Genomic DNA, 17476 nt, shown 5'->3' on the forward strand with positions numbered 1-17476 from the left:
GATGACTGCCTCCAACTACAGACTATACCCAACTCCCCTTCAAGATAACCTCAACCGAAAACCCCCTCAACACAAATGCCTCACGGACATAAACACATGGATGACGATCTCTAACTAAACCCGACAAAAACTGAAGTAATGCCACACCTGGAGGGAATTGTGGACGCTAGCCTGCGTCACATCTAGATAGGTTTGTGAATGTCTGCATTTGCCTCACGTCGATGGAATTGAGAAGGTTAGCATACACCACACTTCATTGAACTATGATAGAAATGTGAATGTTATCATGTGCCACACTTAGACGGAATTCCTAACTTTGGCCTGGTTGCATATAGCTAGAGATGTGGATGTTGGCACGTGCCACGCTTGGATGGAACTTGAATGTTAGCATGTGCCACATTTAGAATTGAGAACATTAGCCTGCGCCGTATCTAGGTGATATTGTGAATGCAAGGCATAAAATAAGCAGTGTCACATGGCAATTTGCTATGCAATTCTGTAGATTTGCTAAATAAACTGACATTTGTGTAGCAAAGCTTGCTATTTAAATTACCATGTTCAATAAAAGCACAGCTCACCCTGAGTTTCTCTCTTGCCCTCAGGGGCCTCTCCGCCCTCTTTTCCCTGTTCACTTCAAGTTCAAAGGGGCTAATGGAGAGCGAGAGTGCAGCAGTAATCTCCTCCGCTCGAAGGAGGGCATGATATCAACAGTAAGACGCAAGTGACCACAGTTCAAGGGTGTTTATTGAACTTCAAAAAGGGTTTGAAAAACGGCTATCTAATCCTAAATCTACAGATGGGAGCAAGCTATGACCACCAGCGTGATTCTAGTGGTGTCTTATCAAAATAAAGGGCCTTTACTAATTAACCTATTGCCAATCCTACTACTTAATAAATAGTGTCGGAAACGATGTTAAGAAAAGTGTTCACAAAATATTTCGGGATGTTCAGGCCATTGGCCTCTCTGCCCCATGTTTTTAGCACAACACAAGGTAGTACACTCTAGCTTAGCATAATTCCCTGGCTACTCTAGCACGAGGATCCAGTTCAATGATTAGCATCAGGCCCTTTCTTGCCCAAGTCTCTTCGCTTTTTTAAGTCTGTTCATTCAGAGGGCCTGATGCGACAAACAAGTTCCTTTCCCCTTTCAAATTTTCACAAGTACTCCATTTGAGGCGATTCACTATTACCTCAAATCCCCCTCAGCCGGGCACAGATCCTATCAAAACAATGTACATTATTTATGCATCCAATTTCTCCTATGATATTCTTTCCCCCCCTCAGACGGGCTCCAATCCTTTTAACACAATGTTCAATTAGTCTCCCTCTGCCGGGGCTCACACGGATTCCAATTCCCAATATAACCATTAAAACAAACTTGCTTTAACCAAAATATTTTAGCCTATCCCCCTCCACCGGCTCAGACCAACTTCATCAGGGTTTTGCTTGACCCGTTGCACAACCACTTCGATTTCACAATTCTTTTTCACTGTTCACATTTGCCACCTTTCAGTTGGTGCCTAATTAAGACTTTCGAGTGAGCACCCACGTGGTGCCAGATAAGTCTAGGGTATTGTATCTTGGCTTCAAAGTTCAATCACTTATCTGTTTAATTCTGTTTGCGTCACATGCCAAATAAGCTTCATACATTGTTCTCTTCAGCGTTCACTATACAACGTTGCCACTCGCATACTTGGCTTCAACAGACTGTTCTGGTATCAGTCTCCCCAACTCACCGGCTTGTGCTGACTTGTGCGGCTTTGTTGTAGGAGCCAAGGACCGTACCATAGCGGCAAACTATTCTCCCTGCCTTGATTATCGACGTGGCAGAGCCCCGGATACCTCCGACACACAATGAAGGAATCTTCAGCCTTGGTTCCTGGTATTACGTTTCCTATTCTCAAAGGTTCATGGAAGTAAAGATCTTTCGTTGAAAAGGTCAAGCAGGGCACTTCCTTCTTGCAATCCTCTTTGGGTTTGCCATCTTTTGCCTTGTATTAAACTGCCATCTTGAAACAGCTGCTTCCTCGTGTGCTTTGCCTTGCTCAGTGTGCTCTCGTGCTCCGCCTTTTATCGTGTGAAGAGTGTAATGGAAGTCGGGTGTGTGCAATTGTCAGTAATTGCCTGACCATTGAATTGGGACATGTCAGGTATACAGCTCGGGTGTTAGTCTGTTTTCTCTCGTACAGAGCTGTCCGTGAGGAAGTTTTGTGTTGGGAAAGGGGGATGGGGGAGTTTGAGTTCCTATCCTACTTGCTAGAATGTGGTAAAGGTGTTACAGGTCGTGGGATACCACGTCTCGCCATCTGGTGTCCCACTCCCTGCCCCCTTGCCTAGGGGATCCTCCCGCACTGGTCCACCCCCAGGAACTGGATCCAAAAGCGATGGCAGTGTCCTGGTTACCTGGATGACAGATCCCCAGGGACTAGCGGGTGAGACGGCTACGGGTTTCGCACCACTCTTAAAAGTGCGAAAGTCCAGAGCAGCCGCCCGGGTTCTGGGATGGCGAGGAGTGATAACTTTGCATGCTCCCCCCATGTGGCAGTAAAGACCTCCCTAAAATTCGTAAGCTGACATTTGCTAGGAGATGGACACAAACGCATTTGTTTGCTGAACGATGTATCTTTTAGAAATTCTTAATGTCCTTTGAACTGCTCCAATGATTTTCGCCATCAACATTTGATCATTCCTTATATACACAGTTAAAACGTGCTATGGTCATGCCATTCCGGGGGTGGTTATGATCTCCCTGCACAGTCCCCGATTGAGGCCAACCTCAACACTGAGCTGATCCCTAAGAGGCTATATCGTCACTCTATCAGGTTATCCTCAACGTCCAGTCTCATTCCTTTGTAAAACTTAAGCAGAAATGGGAAGATGTGGGTACAGTGGAACTGAAAGATGGGCAGGAAGCCTTGATGTGCCTGCCATCCCAGCTCAATGTAGGCTAGTCAATGGAAAATTATCACAGGGTATACTATGCGCACGGTTTCCTCTTTAAATGTAGTCGGGCTGTGACTTCATCATGTTTATTTGTATCCATTCATGCAGCTAACCATTACGTTTTGCAGACTCTCTCACAAATGTCTCACTTCAGCAGTCCACAAAAATGCTGTATTGTTGCTTATTTTATGTCCTGGGTACAAATTACCTCTGGGGACATTAAACATATTAGTAAAAAATTGCTAATCAAATAGGTTTCTTTACTAATCAAGAAATGTTTAATTGGCAAACTCTGCTTATCAATTGTTAAACTAATTTATGCCTTGGAATGGTAGCAGGCGCTACACTCAAATGGAAGTACGAAGGCTAGCCAATGACAGATGGAATTGCCAAGGATGGCATGTGCCACGCTTAGATGGAATTATGAAGATTGCCAAGCTCGACACTTAAAAGGAATTGAGAATGTTAGCATGTTCCACACTTAGATAGAATTATGAACATTAGCCTGTGCCACAACTAAATGGAACTTAGCATATGCCACACTTATCTAGATAATTTGTTTGAAGGTTGGCGAGTGCCACACTTTGACGGAATTATGTAGATCAGCAAGTACTACACTTAGAACTGTGAATGTTAGCATGTTAAATGTCATTTAACCCACTAACCAATATAAACTCTAACTCTCTGCATACTTATCTCACTCAAAAATCTCACACAACCATCTCTCGCACATCAAGCTGCACACACTTCACCACACCAACAGCACACATGGACTGACACCGACCCAATAATCGCACCTAAACTCGGCACCTGGTGTCTGAGTTAAAGCTGCCAACAGTACACCACTCCTCTCACTATCCTACTCCCTCTTCACCTTAGTAACCCATTCCACCTTCTCATTTACAGATCCGCAAGAGCACCTGGGGACCAATTCCTTTGACGGTTCGCGGTACAAATACCTTTAACATGACATGGGCCGCCACGGAAGCATTGAAATTTACCATAGCAGTCGGTCACCTAAAACCTCATACCCATAGAAAATGGACATGTAAAGTACGTAGTCACGTTACAGGAGACTTGACAAGTTCCTTATAGGCAATCTGTAGGCAGCATCTCGGTTATGGCTAAATGTCAGGTAAGTTTGAATTCTTCTATACAGGTGCAGATAAGACTACAACTGACCCCAGGGGATGCTAGAGGACACATTTTGAATGTTGGAGGCCTTTGGCATTCCCACCCACTCTGGCAATATAATTCTACCAACACACAGTTGCTGGAGCAATGCAGTCGAGTTGCCAACACACACTTGGTAGGCAACAGTCCAAAAGTTTACCTTCTGCATACTTGCCAAGAGGACAGCGATTATGACATTTTGTTATCTCTGACAACAAATAACTTGGTAGTGGGGTGACTCCCGAGCTTTCAAAGCAAGTCTCAACTCACTTTAGGAAAGCAGATGTACCTTGGGTACAGGTTTCCACATGGATGAGGCCCAATTACCTCCAGATAAAGCTCAAGCTTTCATCTATCTGGAAAGTGGGAATCCTCAACAGCTTACAAAATGCTAGTCACATCCCCCTTCCTCTTAAGCCCCCTCCCCCAAAACATCTCTTATGTTTCCACTTTATAGAATTGGAGTTGTTCAAACTGCATTGTACCTCACTTTTTGATCAAGTTTTACCATTGACTGGCTTAATAGGCTGATGCACCCCTTCATTTTTGTTAATGCATTTCATTTAGATGGAACTGTGAAGAATAGCCATGTGTCCCATTTAGATAGAATTGTGAAGATAAGCAACCGAGGGAAAACTACCAATGTACAAACCGCCCACTCCTGCCCCCCTCCTTCACACATCCCTTGTACTATACACGCCCATGGGCTAGCCAACCACACACCCACCCAACATAACATATTCACATACAACAAAAAACCCAGGTATTGGGCCTCACCATTACAAATGCAACAAGCCAGTGCATACAAACAACCCATCTGCAACCCAACACGCACAGATGCCAGTTTCATAAAAAGGTCTAGTTTCAGACCAGACACCCCAGGAAGAAAAGCGAGATACGGCCTAATGTGTAAACCAATGGAAAAACATAGTAGGAGACCTCCATAACCACAGATGCAGGGGCTCCCCTAACAGTAAGTTTGATGAATAACCCACTGCCACAGGACCCAGGTGGTGGTAGCTGGTGGATTCAGAGGACTTGGGTCAAGAACGGCAAACCAGGGTGTAAGTAAATCTTCTGTTTAGGTGTAGTTTGATAATTCTGTGTTAAGGAGAGTTTTGCACACCCATCTGGTGAGATCTTTGTAATCATCTGACTTAATTGTAGAACCATGTCGTCTAAAGGGAAGACCAGACTTGCAATAGGATCCTGAAGTTTGTCTTGAAATAGTTAAATGTAATTGGGCAAAAAAGCTTACATACTTCAAGGAAAAGATGGTGCTCATCTCAAGCTTTATTAGACATCAGCGCCCCTGTGACCCTGCTATGTGGCGGCTCCATACACACATGCATCCTTCTCCTATGCATTATTTTCTCAACTTCGAATTTTGGTGAACTTATTTGCTTCACCACCCCTTTCCCCTTCAGACCACAGGCTCGATAACCTGGACTGTACCACAATATGCCACTCGCAGACCAATCCTGTGATGTAAAACCAGTCTAGTTGTAATTTATAAAAGCTGATTATTGTAAGTAAATGATGGGATATTTTTTGCAAATCTTATTTCTCGAAGCCTACTTTTTTTTTTTTTTTTAAACTCCATTTTGTAGTCTGAGGGACTTCTGCTAAAGCCCCTCTGCCAATAGATCCTTTGTCTATTTTTATGATTTTGGGTTGCCCACAAGGTCCCAGGGGTGCCTTCCAGGCACCCAATTTCTTTTCTGGGGTGATTATATCACCCAACTTTGGTTTTAGGGGGTAGGCTGGTGGCAGCTAATTTTGTTTTGGCTTCACCAGGGGTGCAAGTTGTTTTACCTCATTAGTAGCCCAATGTGCCTTTATGGTAGCCATTGGGGTACTAATTGGTCTTTTGTTCTATTTTGAGCCATTTTGTTTAGGTGGGGGTTTCTATTGTTCAGGGAAACCACCAGCCAGGCGTTAAAATTGCCCTTTTTGCCATTACACTTGTCCTGAGTGTTTGATGGTTTTTGAGTCCACCCTGATTGGCTGGCTGCCAATACGTTTACTTTAAATCCCCTAATGGTATTGGAGTGCTGGCAAAAGCCAGCCCTTGTGAGGAAAGGAATATACAGGGGAACCCCTGTTCCTGAACAGATTCACTGGTGAAACCTGCCTCTGGCTCCAGCGTGTCTGGCAGGGCAGGAAGCGAGGGAGGGTTCCGAAACTCTGTGCTTAGTCTCCTTGGTTAAAGGAATGCACCTGCGAGGACAGCCACCCTGCTTTGTGACGGCTAGACTACGAATGGATGGGGGTGTGGAGGGAACTTGCATGAAAGGCGGTCTTTTGCAAGGAAGGGAGAGTTCACCACTGGGCGAAGGAACCGAAGAAGAAACTGGAAGAGAAGCTTGCTGCACCCTGCTGCAGTGCTGAAGCTCCAAGTTTCGAATCGGCTAGAGAAGCCTGGAACAGGCTGCTACTTCCCTTGGGTTGGTGGGACCAACTGACCCCAAGGCAAACTTGACTGGAACCCCTCTCCCTGCTGGCTGTACTACTTTGCTGCTGCAACCGAGTGCCAGGGGACAGGAACAACAGAAATGAGTGCATAGTCTTTAAGCTGGACTGAAGCGCCTAGAAAATCCTAAGGACTCCCTCGAAGCAGGACGACCTGAGCCTCCTCAAGAGTGCTTGACCCCAGTGAGTCTCTACTACAAATCTCTATATAACATTGTGCAAGACTTTTGTGCTATCTTCCAGAAGTGCCACAGCTCCCCTAGACTTTGCTCAATTGACATTGGCTGTCCTGGCTGCCTACAGACTCTTCTGACCCTTTGACTTTGTGTTATCTGTCCCTCAAAAAGTCATACACAAGTTACTTTTATAGCCGGGAAAGGGTTAACTTCTACTTCATTGGGGGGATTGTAAAGTATTTACCTGTTGACCTTTGTTTCCTTCCCTAACCTTTTCCTTTTTCCATAACTCCAGTATTGCATTAGGTGTTAAAGTGATAAATCAATGTCCAGTGTCCTAGCTATTGAAGTCACCTCAGGGTGTTGTGTGTGCCATCCCAAAAGGGGATCTACTTAACTGAAACTGAAGGAGTGTTTAAGTGTATTTTTGTTGTTGCATATTGCCATGTCTAAAGAAGGCTCATTTTAAAACTGATAAATTAATAAATCATTATTTTAATAAGAAACCTTGAGTATGTGTTATTTGAATACCGGTCACTGTCCATCTCTGTTGCACCTCTACAGCTCCCCTCTTGAGATGAGTCTGGCTGCTCAGTCACTCTACCAACTTGTGTAGTACCAACCTATACCAAGGTTGGGGTTCCCTGTTGTCAAAAGGACATGGCTGGTGTAGTCTCCCACAGGGTTACTGCATACATTCTTGCCCAATAACGTGTAATCTGTCTTCCTGGATCTAAAGACTGTCTGTTTGAAATATATCCTGACTTTGGTAGCCCTTGTGTTGTACATTGTTAGCCTGTGCTCAACCTCAAAGTGCTATACTCCGTTATAGGCACATGTTCAGAATAATACTTCATGTGGTAGGTAATGGGAAGCCTGCTCTAAGTTCTGTTTGGTACCTTGAGATTCTGAACGCTGTCGTCATTACTGTGGGCCATATTGTCTTGGGGTCTTTCTCTTAATTTGCATCTGAAAGCTTCTATTTATGGGACCTACATTTTAGTTTAAGGATTGAGTTTACTTGCCTTTACTGACCACTTACTGTTTGCACTATGCTCCGTAATGTGTTCTATGTAACCAGAGTACTTATTTTCTCCTATTGTAAATATTTTGTGACTTTATAATGTATATTTGTACAGTATACCAGTGTAGGGTGTTCTTGTGTAGCCTGTTGGTACCAATTGTACCTCCCTCCAAATGTTAATCCTGACTGCTCTGCTACAAATGGAGTCAGTTTCCCTTTGGGTGACACTGCTCCACCATTAGGTTAGTTGATTGTATTGTCCTCACCAGAGGGTTGGGCAAAAATCTCCCCAACACATGTCTTCTACCCTTTTATTTTTTGGTTGGGGCAATTTGCCCCAATTCAGGGAGTGAAAGAAAGGTGGGCTGCTTATTTGGAGAAACGTTATGTAGTACCGGCCCTCTATGCTATACAGTTTGACCTCAATACCTACACAACTTGAAGGAACTAGCGCATTTCTTTTATCACTCCAAACTGAAAACCTTATGCAGTATACCATTCACAGCTGTGCGAAGCAAATAACAAATGTAGGTAAATGCTGAAGATGAGCAATACAAATGTTTTGAAAATGTCCATTAGCCCTAACTTTCTGGGTTCATTTTTTTCCTTCATAGTTATCTTTACTGGGAGAGGTGGAAAGCGCAAGTTTATCTCCGAGTCAGAAACCTCACATCTGTGAACATTGCAATGCTGCTTTTCGAAGTTCCTATCATCTGCGCAGACATGTGCTGATTCATACTGGTATGTTTGATTTTGCAATGCCTTGAACAAAACCAGCTATGTGTTTTTGTAACTCTGTAGACGTTCAAGAAATATAACCTACTTTTGACCCTGCATCTTAAATTGGTGGTGGATTTGCATGAAGATTCACCTAAACGTGTATTTAACGTTTTTTTTTTTTTTCCAAGTACTAAATTTTGTATGAAATTTCAGCAAATGAGTATTTTCTGGATTATGAATTTCTACAAACTGGTTATTGGCTGCCTTCCCTGCAGTGCTTCTGGGCTTCCTTTAAGTCTTCATATTTGTGAGTGGTGAATCAGGTTCTCTATTTTAAGCACATGCCTCACTTTGGTATTAACTTTAAAAAAATATTTTTTTTATTGTAAACTTTATTTTACATATATATTGCACTAATTTAGAAACAAAACTATGCCTCCAAGCAAGCTTCAACTTGGAAAACATACTCTAGAACAACACAGCTAGGTCATCAGAATATTGTCGAAATAGTCAATTGCAGCGCAGGCTAGTATGAAGTTCTTTCCAGATAGGAGTACCTGCACCGCTCCTCCATGTTGTAATTTTTTTTGGAGCATATTGCCCCAAAAACAAGCTTCTTTGCTTTGTCAAGGTTAAACATTCACTGCCCAGATGTTTCAAAGATTCTATGGCATTTGCGCAGAATTGACAATGGTTATTAGAAATGTCCGCTTGGTGTTTCATCAACATTTCTTTGGTTGGGGTAAATATTGAAATGTAACCACAGGTTGATCACGATGGTACCTGGACAGAAACCTCTCCAAATACTTTGGGATGATGTTCGCACCCCTGGCTTCGCATTCTAGATCTAATGCAGTAGCAAATTTAGCTCCTTTTATTTTGCGTTTCAATCCAATCACCATTTGACCGCTTTTTCTTTGCAGCATAAGGATTATTTAGAAGAGTATCCATATCCATGCTTACATGAACCATTTGGACTTGAATCTTGGTTATTCAATCCTTTAGCAAGCCTACATAAGGCTTTGCTAGTATGGGATTGAAAAGCTGATAAGGAGTTGCTGACGGCTCCAATGATATTTTCCTCTTCATGGCAACAGATTTCCAGAGCACTGCTGCAAACATTGATTGTAACCCAAGTTCATAACTAATAGCCGTGATTGGCACACATCTTGGCAAGCGAAGGACTTTGCGCCAAAAATGACCTTCCAACACATCCCATACGGCTCGACATGTTTAGGCCGGCCGGCCTCCCTCCCAAACGTTATTGCATCTGTCACCCTCTGGCGATAGAACATAATGACAGGTTTAACTGTGAATTTCCCATAATCTGCGTGCAGTTTCATACCTTGCAGCGTCAGGTTGTTCATTCTTGTTTTTAGGTCTTGAGTCCACTGTCGTTCTCTAATGAATTTGTTAAAGAGCATGCCCAAGTTTCGAGTAGTCGGTCATTTCAAGTTGTTCGCCGGCTGCGTGCCAGTTAGTGTTTACCTCTTCCCGAGCTTCGAGCCGAAGGCAAGGATTTTTGCCTTCTTGACATTTATTTGCAGAGCATAAAGCAACAAGTATGCTACCAGGTTGATAAGCAATCTCTGAAGACCTCTGTGTGGTGTCTAGAAGCACTATGTCATAGCATAGATTGCCTAAACAATCTGGTGTCCATTGATTCTTGGTGGAAAGGAGTTGCAGTTTGTGAATGCCGCAGGTAAGTCTGCCATGTACAGCTTGAATAATAGGGCAGCAAGCGGGCACCCTTGCTTAACTTCTTTTTCAGTTATTTATTCTGTCAGGACTCCTTCAGCATTTATTCTGATTCGAATTGATGTATTGGAATGCTGCGGTCTGATGGCTTGTAAAATATCTGGTGGGTACTTCCACCTCTCGAGTTTCTTCCACAATATGACTGTTTACATTGTCAAAAGATTGACACAAGTCAGATTTTTCCCTCCCTTCATCGTTTCAAATTTTGACAGGTTTAACAGCATAAAATTAAGCTTAACCCCTACTCCTTTAAAATGTGTTTGCCTGGAATGTAAGATACCAGCATCCTCTGCCCATCTAGCCAATCTTTTTTGCAGAAAAGAGGCAAATAACTTGCCTATAACATCTAGAGGCACAATGGGCTGGTAGTTGTTAGGATCACTTCGATCCCCTTTTTTGAAGATCGGGACAACTACCGGCAACTGCCGGGATTGACCTCACTGCAGAAATCTGCTTGAAGATTGCTTCAATGAATGTTGCCCACTGCACTTGCTTTTGAAACATTTTTTTAGGGTGATATTGGGTAGGCCATCGGGGCTGGCAGCGCCAGAGTTCTTCAATTTTGAAATTGCATCCACGGTTTCTTCCCGACTAATACAAAGTAACAAAGTTACTTTCTTCTCTGCCCATCCATCTGGCAGTGTAGTGAGTTTGAAGACGGTGTAATGCTTCACCCACTCGTCAGCATTGACACGAATGATCGTATTCGCTTTCTGAGATGATGAACCTTCATTAATTATAGTCCAGGTGTCTCTGCTATGATGTGCATAGATGGATTTTAGCATGACCTCTGCTCTCTTGATCACGAATCACTCGAAATGAAATTAACCAATTGCAATATTTTTTCCGGTGCTTCTTTATAGCCGGCCTTGGTTCTAAAATATCAGTAGATTTTAAGGCCTTACTGTCACTTCTTATTTTTTTTTTCTTTTTCTTTTCTTCCGCCACTTTTATGCTAAATGGATATTTGTTAGTATGGTCAGCTCTAAATCCACTATAGTTTAGGGAAACAAGGGCATGGTCATCAAGTGAAATACTTTGCTTTGTCAGGTCCACAATCTTTCTGATTGATCTTCTGATGGTTTAGACCTTGATTTAATTCTCAGATTACATACGGATCACCAAGTAAACTCATTTCTTACACCCAGATCAAGTTTACAATGGCCTTATCGCTATGTTGCATCTTCATTACTTTTAGATGAAGCCCATATATAATCGAGCGTTTTGTGACTCCCATTTCTGTGCCAAGTGTGGCTCATAGAAATGTCTCCTTTTAGTCTGGCCATTTAACATCTCACAATGTCTGAGGGCCAATTCCTGTGCGCAACATGTACCACTCATTTCTTTGGTTAGCCTTGTTTGGTCTTGTCACTTTCAGTATACCATTCTTGTCAAACCATGAAAAGTTCAAATCTCCACATACAATGATGAAAGAATTCCCAGATGCACTCCTCGATCAGCATCGTTGGAGGAAATAAATTTCCCTGATGAGATCATTGCTAGGTTCCAATAAATGTTGATGATTAGAAGATATGTTCTTGTGGCCAACAGTTTGTAAGACAGTTCCTTGAACAAATAAATTGGGATTCGAAAGACTTTATTATTTTCCAATCTGTACTGTTTTTAATCATTGTTAAAAGACCTGAGAATGGGCGACTTGTCTTATTCTTCCATGCAGCATTGAGAAGAATTGTGTAGTCATCACACACAGGAATTGAGTGGCTCTGCTTATTTAGTCCCGTGTGTTCTGTCAGGATTGTTTGATCGTCTTGACTCAACTTTCTTTTAAATAGCTCAGCATTATGTTTTTGGGAGGGGTGCCCGCCATCTCATTTTCCTTCGATTGTGGTCATTCACGTCTTACATAATATCAACCTCAGAGTAGATAGTTGGCTCATAATCAAAGAAGAATAATTTGTTGCCAGCAGATTTTAGCGTGTTTTTCAATCAGTTGAGAGTGGAAATGCAAGATTACCCAATCATATTGTTCTGTTACATACTCCTCTATATCAATATCTTCTTGAGTGATTGTTCTTAACGAGGTAACAAGTGAAGGAGTTTCATTATATTTCCCCTGTTTAGGTTTACCTCATTCTTTTCCCATGCTATTAACTTACTGCTCACTTTAGCTTTCATCCAATTTCTGTCCAGTCCAAGGCTGGGAAGATATCTTCTGGCCAGATGGTAATCCGCACAAGACATGGCGGTCTACTATATGTTGTGGTCATTTCAGACACAAATTCAAATACTGAGCTTGGATAGACTTCATTTTATAGTATTACATTGAATCCCTCATTCCACCAAGTTTGACTGCCCATTGGAGATTATTATTCCTACCTGAAATTCACCAAAATATCCAAGTAAAAAGCCCTAGTACTCTTGGGTCTGGATCTCTCAGCCTGTACTTTTGGCCTGAATAAACCTGATGCACCACCACCAGCTGATCAGCACGAATCAGTCTGCAACCTTTGACTTTCCAGATGTTCTGGACTGCAACTTATCAATCCTTGACACCAGTTAAAAGGTGAGTGATCTTGAGCGATGTAGGCTGATAACATCTGTGCTTATACCATGGTATTTTGCTGCTCCTGCTATGAAAACCTCCTTAATGGCTTAAAATAGACTGTTTTTTAAAGCATTTTGTATTAAACATAGTAACCTGGGTAAAAACAGTAGATCCCCCCCCCCTCCCTACTCACATATTAGCTGTGTGCGTTAAACCCAAACAAACCCAAACTACTTGATTACTTACACTTGCTTTAAGGAATTTCAGAGAATCTAAAAATGTGGCTCTCCGAAGTATCTCTAAAATACCTAGTGATGTGAATTTAGAACACCAAACCCCAAGGAGAGAAACCCAACCAACGCTTCTCAGATCTCCGCTTAGCATTTCCTTTTTATGACTCCTTCGAAATGGGCCCATGTGTAAAACTGCTAACTAGGAACCTGCTGCCTTTGTTTCTGCAAACGGTTCACAACTGCCTCCAATCCTGCGACTCTCCTTCCCCAAAATATCTAACTTTCTCTTGTATTCCAGCAAATCTTTATAATGAAATCGCCACCCTCGCTCACTTTCGTGATTTGCTTTTTTTTTTTTTACCCAAACCTGTAATGCTTGGAACCATGAAGCAAGTTGGCACACTGTAAACTCAAAATCGTAACTATACTCTATGCACAGGAGCTGCTACAAATCTTGCTTTGTATGATTAATGACCGAAACTGTTTAAGTCGTAGTGGCCCCGAGCTTCTCATTCGGCTGTGCTTCGGTTAGGCTTGTCATAATCCACTTAGATATTTAAATGTCTCAGTTCGGTGCAGAATCCTCGAAATAATTGAGGCTCATCCCTTTGGACATAAGCATTGTGGGCATTTTTGCTTTATTGTGGGCATTTTTTGCTTTATTCTGTACTGAAATTCTACTTGTAAAAACGATATGGCAGGCTTTGACAACTAATACCCTGCATATGTTGCTCTTTCCTGCTTGCTCCCTTTTCTCTACTGTCCCTGATCTTTTCTTTCATTCCTCCTTCCCCTTTCTATTCTGACCTTACTCACCTCTCTGCTCCTGTTCCCTTTCCACTCCTCTTTGATGGACACCCTCTGCCCTTTCTTCTCTTCCTCAGATGGACCCACTCTACCCTTTTCCCTCTCCGCTCCTTTCTCATTTACCCTCTATTCCCCTCTCAGCTCCTTGCTATCCCTCCTCTCAATTGCCCCCTCTTTCCCAGCACCCATTCACTCACTGTCTCGCTCGCAGACATTCACTGCCTCTCACTATCTGTTAGCACTCTCTCCTTAACACCTCACCATCTCTCACCCTACCATAAGCTTCATGGCTCGGTGCCACTTTACCTGACCAACTGTCACCCCGTCTTAACTTTACTGCTCTTTTATACGCTCCCTGCTCCACCCTAGCCATTGGCCCAGTCTCATTGGACCCTAAGGGCCAATCTGTCTGCTCTTTCCCCTGAGGGATGGGTCTTTACAAAGCAATACTTCATAACCCTCTTTTGGCTCTGCCCCTCTTCTTTAGTGGCATTTGACTTTCTGTTCGACCTCATGTGGTCTGGTGATTGTGCAGTGCTGCTGTTTCTGTAAAGCGAGTGGCCCATTGAATGCAAGGGCTTGAGTGGAGCATGGGCCATTTTTTTTTCTCTGCTTTTAGTCTCCTGTGTTTGCAAGGCATGCTGGTACTTTAGGTTCTGTAACAAAAGAAAAAACTCTGTTCAGCTTCAAACCCGTAAGGCATTGGGTGATGGAAAATGGTACCTGGGGTAGCAAACGTGGCACATAAAGGTGGGCCAGAGATTAATGCGCTCCCAAATCTCCCCACCTCTGGGGAAGGATTGACTTTGGTAAAAACCCTACCAGGCCTCGTGCCCAAGGAAGGGATATGTCCATGACCTTGTCACACTTGGCATCGATCACAGAAGCTGGCATTACTCTGGGCACTCCCTACAAACTGCTTTTTCAGTATGACACCTGGCGTGTGATGGGTGCCAAGATGTGAATCCTGAACTGGTTGTGACTAGAGACTGAAGTTGAACCATTGATTATGCCCAATGAGTTATTGTGTTGTGTGGAAGGGATGTAACCTAGCATTTCACACTCGACTCCCCTTTTTTTTTGGTCTGTGCCTGCCCTGGTTCGCATATGGGTTTCCCCTTCTGTAATGGCATGACAGTGGAAGAATTGTAATAGAGGGATGCCAGAGCAATGTCATTGGTTTTGATTCAATACCTTCAACCCATCAACCTTCAGTTTTGCTAATGCAAGGTATTTTTATAAGCTCTGGATGCTTTTGAGATCACTGAAAGGGAGGAATGCTAATCTTTCAAAACTGTTACTAGTATTAGTTCAGTGTGTCTTCCCCACCTGTAAGTCGGTTTTGATTTGTACGGAAACCAACAAATGGCACTTCTAGTTAAGCTGTTTGGTTTGTGGAAATTACTTTGCTTCGAGGTTGCTGCACAATTGCCATGTGTTTCATTTTAGCATACAACTTAGGCTCTTGATTGATATTTTCTTTCCCTCGGTGGGGCTATTTCAGTCAATTCTAAATTGAGAAAGAGGTTCAAAAACTCTGGATTGTCTGCCCAAGACAGTCTTCTGCAAGTCACTCAAGCAAAAGAGTTAAGTGTCGATGCTCACTTTAATTTTTTCTACTTCTTGGACTTGACCCTACATGTATCATGTTATTTTAATCAGTCCTGAACTGTAGGACAAGGCAATGGCCTCATGCTACTGTTGGGATTTCTCAGTCCCTTGGTGAGTCAAAGTGTGTAAGACATTTTGTGCTTGGAGCCCTCCAAGTCTTACAAGAGGCTGAGTTGTAGGCCCCAGTTGGTTTCACTCCCAAGTGCTTCTTCAAGGTTTGGCTCCTTGACATTCTTGGGGGCCAGGTTTCCAGCAGCCTTCCTATGTTAGCCTGACTCTTCAACCTGGCTTCTTTCCACATGTGGCCCAAACCCTCATGTTTCCCTTGCCTAGGCCAAATCTGACTCTCCTGTATCTTATTTAGATTTACCGCTGTTGCTCGCCTTTCTTGGATTCACCAATATATTTTGTTCCACTCATCACTGCTCTACTCGGTGCTGGAATGCTGTGATCATCCGTGTAGTCTGGAGGCCTGTGTCTTTTAGTCGGGTGCGGATTGTCTTCAGTTGCAGTTTTGATTTTATGAGCGATTTCCCCATTGTTCTCTTGTAAGTGGCCCTGGCATAATGGCTCCACCCATCCCCTTCTCGTAGTGCATTGCTAAGCAACCTGGATCGCATCCCCTACCCATGGTACCCCTAGTCACAATAACGGCTGTTCAACTCTCCTAGCCCCTACTGCTCAAGGGTAATCTGTTTGCATGCGTTCATCATAGTTGTGCCGTATGTGAGCAGTTTTCTCTCTCCAGTCCATGTTATGATTTATGCAGCCTCTGTGCATAGCTTTGCATCTCTTGTGCCAGTCAGTCTTCCAGGAAAAGACCTACTGATCAGAACAGCGTAACCATGGGTTCAGACACCAATGTTTTCCTGATTGCTACCTTAATGAAGGTGACGTTGAGCCTTAAGAGGTTCAGAACGTCCACTTCTCTCATAAAATACTTTGCATTGAAGTAGTTTGACCTCGGTAGGATTCCACGATGGAGTCAGCCAAAGAGGAATTGGGCAGCTCCTTCGGGGGCTTGCCATCGTTGGGCAATGGGTGAATTTGACACATGAACGTGGCTAGTTTTGACTTTTGTTTTTAAACCACTGTGGTCTAGGGAAGAGGGGTTTCTAATTTCGGTATACAGTCGTTATTTTTAACGAATCAAAAATAACTAAAGGAATTACCGAACCGAAAACACAAAAAATAACATTTTTTAAAACTATATATGTTTGGGAATATTAGTTTCGGGAGTAAAGGGGAAAGTATGAATATAAAAGGAGGGCTTGGAGGGTGGTGGACCCCCAGAAACACTTTTTTTTTCTTTTTTTAGGTATTTTTGGTTCGTTATTGGTTTTTGGTGATTTGTTAAAATCATGTGTAACCATTTCTTGGTTATTCTCACTGTAATAGACCTAACCTCCTTACATTTTAGATCTAGATCAATCTCTTGACGGATAAGTAATGAGTTACTTTTTTTTTTCTCTCCTTAGGCAGTGGTATTCACACCGGGGTGAGATCCGCACCCCCACTCCCCTTTTGGGGGGGGGGGGGGTTGTGGTGCCATTTCCAGATGCCGGCGCAGGGGGGGGGGCATGAAACCTGCAGCTTCAAAAACAGCTGCTCAGCATGCAAATGTTCTCTTGCAGTATGTCTAGCCTTTCTCAGGTCCCATGCATCCACTGTGTGAATGGGCCTCTGGAATGAGTGGAACGAGTGGGGGCTATTTTCCTCTGGCACCGAAGCAAGCACAATGGCCCTGGTCTGCTTTGTGTGCCCATGGTGTGACTGAGCACATAACCTCGCGTAATCACACCCACTATATATGCAGTTGAGGCGGACCAGATGTGCTCACATCAGGTGCCCGTTTCTCAAGTAACGAAGAGCGAAAGGAGGAATATACTGGGGTGGGCATGGGAGATGACTGGACTGGAAGAAGAGATGGGAGTGAGAACTAAATGCTGAAGCCTCCTAGACCTTCCGCAAACATCTGAAAACATGGCTCTTCTCTCAGAAGTCACTTAAATAACTCCCTTCAGCTATCTATATATATATATATATATATATA

At 43.2% G+C, this 17476-nt stretch overlaps 1 protein-coding gene across 3 annotated transcripts in view; it reads left to right on the forward strand.

Annotated features, from left to right (window-relative positions):
* Positions 1-17476, forward strand: part of ZNF281 (zinc finger protein 281) — a 136668-nt gene that overhangs the window by 57356 nt on the left and 61836 nt on the right. For all 3 annotated transcript variants that reach the window (XM_069634082.1, XM_069634080.1, XM_069634081.1), the window contains one exon: positions 8403-8529. In XM_069634082.1, the coding sequence (XP_069490183.1) occupies positions 8403-8529 (127 nt within the window). The remainder of the gene's footprint in view (positions 1-8402; positions 8530-17476) is intronic.

Source organism: Ambystoma mexicanum, chromosome 13 (assembly GCF_040938575.1).
Source record: "Ambystoma mexicanum isolate Mex_15411 chromosome 13, UKY_AmexF1_1, whole genome shotgun sequence".
NCBI lineage: Eukaryota > Metazoa > Chordata > Amphibia > Caudata > Ambystomatidae > Ambystoma > Ambystoma mexicanum.